This window comes from Lepisma saccharinum, chromosome 26 (genome assembly GCF_977018435.1).
Source record: "Lepisma saccharinum chromosome 26, izLepSacc3.1, whole genome shotgun sequence".
In the NCBI taxonomy this organism is placed as follows: Eukaryota; Metazoa; Arthropoda; class Insecta; order Zygentoma; family Lepismatidae; genus Lepisma; species Lepisma saccharinum.
Genome location: NC_139254.1, coordinates 3,993,220 through 4,000,192, shown reverse-complemented (window position 1 = coordinate 4,000,192; position 6,973 = coordinate 3,993,220). Strand labels below are relative to the sequence as shown.

The 6,973-nt window shown below is 38.4% G+C and overlaps 1 protein-coding gene across 1 annotated transcript in view; it reads left to right on the top strand.

Annotated features, from left to right (window-relative positions):
* The first annotated feature begins 3,334 nt into the window (after positions 1 to 3,334).
* Ns1 (Nucleostemin 1) overlaps positions 3,335 to 6,973 on the top strand; it is a 56,023-nt gene continuing 52,384 nt past the window's right edge. The window contains exon 1 of the mRNA XM_083112422.1: positions 3,335 to 3,469. Within this exon, the coding sequence (XP_082968548.1) occupies positions 3,454 to 3,469 (16 nt within the window). The 5' untranslated portion in view covers positions 3,335 to 3,453. The remainder of the gene's footprint in view (positions 3,470 to 6,973) is intronic.

Sequence of the window (6,973 nt, the reverse complement as noted above, 5' to 3'; positions counted from 1 at the left end):
TTGGTAGACAATTTTGTGCCACATCTGTTCTCTGAAATTGAGATCAGAAAACATGGTGTTGTTATAAACAGAGTGGATTACCCAGGTATTACCTCTACAGCTTTGGCCACACTAAAATTATCCAAAACCGAGGCCTCATACTACAAAATAGGTGGATTTGAGGCTGGTGATAAAATTATATCTAAAAGCCACACAGTATTGTTTCCTATGCGCTTGTTGCCAGGATTCTTCTCAGATTACAAAGATATTATGTGGAAGGGTGGTTTAAGAATTACATTTAGAAGAGCTGCCAATGATAATAATGCTTTGATGAGGTACAGTACATTAAACTCTACAGGGGAAGCTCTGCCTAGTACCCTACCTGATGAAGGCAAGTGCCTTATTCAGACTATGGAGCTAAGAATCCCGGTTGTTGAATATGAGGCCAGTTATGCTCTTAAATACAAAGCAGATATCCTAAAAAATCCACAGGTGCGTTTACAATTTTATACATATCAATGTGTGCAGAAGCCTGCCACTGGTACCTATTATGAATTTGATGCTACAAACTCATTCTCCAGTATACAATATGACATGCCAGATTTTGTGGTGGTACTGTTTCAGACTGGGACACAATAATCAGGAAAAAAATTCAAGTAAATTTGATAACTGCAACATCAAAACATATATCTTAAAAATGGCAGAAATGAGGTGTTTCCTAGAGAAAATTATAATTTAAACATGCCCAAGGATGATTTTCTTAAATTATATGAAGCATTTACAGCATACAGAAGGGTCACTACTGGCAATACTGACATGTATTACACACCAGATGAATTCAAAGCACAGAGACCCATGTTTGTCATCAACACTTCAAAAAGAAAACAAGTTGTGGTTAATGACAGAACAAACATTAAAATTATCTGTGAATTCCACGATACACTCCCTGATGACACTATGATGTAAGAAATGAGAGAGTCACAGAGCAATTCTAGAAGGCCTCTGCATATTATATTGTCTTAGTACTAGATATGCAAGTTGGGCCTGGTGTCCAATTAAAATATTGAGCATATTCCAGGTAACAAGTATTTAAGCATATATTACATTATACTACTGTGTAAGCAAAAGCTCTTATGAGCATTTTTGGCTTAGTTTTAAGTGTAGCCATAACAATATCAAGAATACTATATCTTTAGCAGGATTACAGACAACAAACTGAGAGATTCAGCCTTTGCACACATGGCCAAATCTGTCTGTTGAGGCTTCTTCATTTGTACACTAGGGCTCAAGATTCTTTAGATTTAAATGTGTGCTCACATGGCCGATTGATTCATATAGACATCTTGACATTGTTTTAAGTGTAGCCAAGTCGGGCTGTTTAATCATATGAGCTCTTCATTTGTACACTGTGTGATTCTTCATTTGTACACTAGGACTCAAGATTCTTTAGATTTAACTGTGTGCACACTTGGCCGATTGGGGCATATGGGCATCTTGACATTGTTTTAAGTATAGCTAAATCGGGCTGTTTAATCATATGAGCTCTTCATTTGTATGATTTTGTGCTCATAGTACCACAAATAACACTACTAGTGCAGTTCGAATCCATCAGCACGTGCTTTGTCTGCAAGGAGCAGACGATTCTCACGGAACGAACCAGCCTCCTGACCCGTGCGTTTGGTGAATCTCGTTCTTGCACGAAACGCACGGAATGCGACTTTTGGGACAGCATAATGAAACGCACGGAAGCACTTATGGGACAGCCAGTTACCATAACTCGTTTAACGCGTTAAACTCGTGCGACTTTCAGAACGGACCCATTATCGGATCTAGCAGTTACGGTTGGGAGGGTCGAATTTCAGTTGAGTAGTTGATCTTATCCACACTTGCATTATTTTGTATAAACAATAATAGTACTGTGAACAGAAACCGAGCTGACTTCCGTATTTTAGACATTAGAGCATGATTAGAGCGTTGTTTTGCAAAAATAGGGAGTCCAGGGTTATGCTGTTATCATAATTCCTCCCATTGCCACGTTAAAATGAACGATCATACATGAAAAGTAAAGCGAATGAACGAAGAAAACAAAAACCTATTCTCTCAATGGGCCTTGGGTATGACCCTCTTTTGAGGCATATTGCACAGTGGTTCGGGTCCAAATTTAAACTGTAGGTCCAGCCTAAAGTGATCTTTAATCAAACTTTAATAAATATTCACGGGCCTTGAAAATTTGGTTATGAATAGCAAACACTTCAAGAATATTAGGCATAATAACATGCAAAACATGGCAGTTCGGAAGGGCGATCACCCCTATCGCCCTCCCCATGGATCCGTGACTTTAAGGAGAGAGAGTTTGTTGTCAGTGGCGGCGAATAGGGTGTAATTTGCCTTTAACTCTGTGCCCGGCCCCCTTCCCCCGCACTATGGCCTCGAATGTTGAGCCTTGCAAGAGAAAGTAAACTTTCCTTGCATTCCCTTCCAGTTATGACACGTCGCCGCCCCTAGCTGTTATTGATCGGGACGGAAAAAAATTATTTCCCGACTTATTTAATAAGTCGCGATATTGTAAAAAGTAACATCTACTGTTAAGTTTTTGGCTTTAAATCGTTTTATGGGTCAGAAGAAGCGAAAAGTTTTCACGCATTTCATGTTCTTGAAATTTGTAAATAAATCAGGGAAAACACATTGATTGACAGAAGACTGGCATGGGGAAAATCACTGTAATGCGGCAAGGAAATTTCGAAGAATATCACGAGTTTGTTCAATTTATTTTTCGAAACATTTAAATAAAACATTCTTTTTTCGAGAAACGGAGCAATGTATTATATCTATGGTAATATGCGCGAAATTTAGATCAGACGCAAGTATCAATTGTAGGGGCGTGCGTAGCAGACGGGACGGGAAAATCTCGAAATTTGGGGAAATGTTCCAAATTTCCCGAAGCTCTGGAAATCTCCTCGTTTGCACGAAGTGGTTGTTTTTGCATTTATGGAATAAAAACTAACAATTTCCAATAGGTTTTAGGCCACAGACTTTCCAGGCACTTTCAATGCAGAAAACGTCGAGAATTAAGGACTTTTTAAAATGACCATTCGGTATTTCCCGACTGCTCGGGATCCCGAAAAGTCGGGAAGTCATTTGCCGAAGTGGATCGGGACGGGAAATTCTTTTCCCGATCCGAACTTTTCGGGATCCCGCATATCGCTAGTAGCTACAGTGGGACTTGGAATACCGTGGATCGCAAATTCAGTGAAACTCAGTTGTTTTTTTTAAAGAAAAATGACCAACACACTTCCAACCTAGAAACCACGCCCGGCTCCAACGTTGAACGTTTCTGGAGGCGCCCATTGCAAGGAAGCTGACGACCTTTCTTCTTCTTCCTATTCTTCTAGCAGAAAAGTAAACCGTGGTGGTTACCCACGTGAAAGCACTCTATTTTTTGGCAGTTTTGTTGGCTATCTGAAAAGTGACAAAATGAAGAAAATGCTTAGTAAGTATTGGTGTGACTTTTAAATATCCATTGTGATGGTTATGAAGGAGACAAATAGTGATTAAATACATTTGTTTTCCTGGTGTAAGAACGCGAAACCAGGTGTCTGGTCTGACACAAGATTATACTTGTGACCTAATAATAATAATATTTTATTGTCATTAAGCTTGTACAGCAATAGACAACGTCAAGAGCAAAATACATGTGAAATATATTATAAAAGAATATAAAAATGTGACTCCTTTTATGTTTAAGATGCACTAAAATACAATATTTTTAATTTCAAGAAATTCTTGAGTTGAGTACAATGATGTAGCAACTAACCAGGCATACAGTTTATGTTTAAATACATTCATCACATCAAGAGGTAACTTATTAAGTAGTTTTAATCCTAGAGCTTCATAACTATTCAGGGATTTTGAGAGTCTATGATAGGGTATATTTATACGCCTGCTGTTTCTTGTAGTATAGGAATGTACATGTACATCTTGTCTACTTTGTAGTTGTGGCAAATTTTTCGGTACTATTATCGTATGAGGGAAACACCTACGAATCATATATTTCGGACTTCTTTACATTGCTAACGTGTTATTTTCGAATGCGGAACATTTCTTAAGGTGAAATAATGCATTTCTAACTAAGATAATGTCTATTTCTTCTATTTACGAGTACTTGCTGTTACTTGTTGTTTCGAATCTGTAACACATTATGGCCCTGATAGCCTACTGGTTTAGGGGGCGTTCTGATTGTTTTTTTGTCGATTTATGCAGTGTTGCAACCTCGTTCACCGGAAAATATCTACTTTCGTGCCCGGATTTGAAATTATGCTAATACGTCGCAAACCATTGACGTTAGTCCCACAAACCATTGATGTTAGCCCCAAAAACCATTCACGTTAGCCCCAAAAAACATTCACGTTAGCCCCAAAAACATTTTCCGTAAGGTTAGGTTAGGCAAGCATAGTTAAAAAAAAATTAAAATTACTCGACACGTCATGTTCTAGTGAAAACACGGCGAGGCTGAAACACTGGCTACGGTGTTGCGTCATCTTAACACACGGAACATTACACTCTCGTGCAGAAAGCAAATGGCGGGAGCAGAAACAGCGTGTCGTCGGACAGAGATTTTCGCAGAAAACAACACGCATTCACATTAAAATGGATCAAATCTACATTCAGGAACTTCCACAACACTAAAGAAAATGATGTCCGTAAGTACTTTCTCCTGTAAATTTGAAGGAATCCGTTTCCCTCATACGATAATGATACCAATTTTTCTTTACATACAACAGTACAGTGTAAATATATAGATTTATCAGTCATAAATTTCAACTTAATGAACAGTGGCTTACAATGAACTAATTTGTGTGAGTTTGTAATTATTCTCCTGGCTGGTAAATCCTTCGGACACCTATAACTTCCAAGTTTCGTCAATTTTTGACATTTGTACTTACCTATCTGCTTCGCGAATCATTTTTTAACGTGTATTCACGTTTTTTTTAAATAATTTTTTTTAAAAATGTTTTTGTAACTGAAGAACGTATGTTTCCGCAAATGGTTTGTGGGGCTATGTGTCAATGGTTCGTGGGGCTATGCGAGAATGGTGTGTGGGGCTACGCATATTTTTTTCGAAACCAATTTTTAACTATTGTGACCCTACCTAACCTAACCTTACCGGAAATGGTTCGTGGGGCTATGCGTCAATGGTTGAATTTCCGCTATGAAACATTCCCACATCACACAAAACACCTTCCAGATGTTTGACAATACTACAGGGACTTATTATGGTAAGTAGTTTTGGTATATATGCGATAACGCCCGGACACCTTTCACTCATTTATTTCCTTAATTTTACCACTGGTACTTACATATTTTGCCTTGCGGAACATTCTTTAAGGTGAAGTTATGCCTTTTTCCATAAAATACTGTCAACTTTTCATATTACGATTGATTATTTGTCTTACTTGGTCCGCTTCTGTAATAGACAATATGGCGTGCACTCGTAATGGATCATCGCACGTCATGACGTGCCAGCTTGTGTTTTGTCGATTTTCAGTGTGCAAGCAGTGTTTCAAACCTTCATGACGGAAAATTATGTACTATTTCGATTTTTTTTTCATGTTTACCTCCACAAACCATGCACGTTAGCCCCAAAATCCTTCCATGGGTAGCCCCACAAACCATTGACGTTAGCCCCAAAAACCATCCACGGATAGCCCCACAAACCATTCACACAAGGTTAGGTTAGGCCTGTTAGGTTAGGTTCCATTAGCACTCATTTCACCCCTAAATTCATCGAAAAAAGAAAGCGTTAATAAGCGAACATAGTTAAAAATTGAAATTTTCGTGAAAAGGAGGCACGTTTGGAAACACTGCAGAGATCGCGTGACTTTCAACGCTCTCGCCATCTGCACGCACATAATGGAAACAACGGCGTAATGTGGCAGGCAATGCCAATTTCTTACATAAAAAGTTATTAATTCTTGTTCGGCATCATTAAACTACGAAGTTTTTACTGTCCGTGAAAGAAAATACCTCCAAGAACGTCCAGAATGCTAAAGAAACTCATTTCAATAAGTATTTTCTCCTGTAAATTTGAAGATATCCGTCCGGGCGATATCGCATATTTACCATAGTTTCTTCTGTAGAAATCTGTCCGAAGGATAGTAAACTAGTACCAGAAAGCAAAGTCAGCTGATCTTACGTAGTCTTCAGGTACATGACTGTTTAGATTCCTTAACAAATATATAACCCTAGAGAGCTTGGCAGTTATGTATTTAATATGTGGCTCTCATGATAATTTATTATCAATGACAATACCTAGAAATTTCACATTGTCTGAGCTATTATCGATTGGGATGTCTAAGACTAAAAAACATATGCTGGGTTTTACTTTCATTCAGCAAAGAACCATTAGCTGTGAACCATAAAGAAGATTGATACAGGGTATTATCAGTTATGGCTTTAGGAGTGTTTGTCAGAGCTGGCATTAAAGAAGGTAGTATCATCTGCATATAGTATTGTGTGAGCAGTGACGCAAAATGGTAAATCATTCCATACCAGTTTCATAGATCGTAGACACATTAAAATCACATATTTTGTGTTTCGCATGGTTCGTACTTACCAATTGTGTATTGCGGAACATATTTCAAGGTGCCATTATGCTTTTTACACAAAAACAAATGCAATTTTTCACATTCTGAGTGCTTTTTTTTAGTCCTTTCTTCGCTTCTGGTACACACAATATGGCGGCCACATCTTGACTCAGGTTGTGGGTATGCAGTGTTTCAACCTTCTTCACTGAAAAATACCTAGTATCGTGTTAGTCACCGGTGGAAATTATACATTATGCACGGGTAGCTGACGAACCATAAGGTTAGGTTTGGTTTGGTTATGTTAGGCAAGCATAGTAAAAAAAAAAGGGGGGGAGTTGAAACACTGACAGGGGCTTAAGGCTTCAAACGTACCAGCATCCGGTTGTCGTAGGGCAAGCAAATGAAAGCAA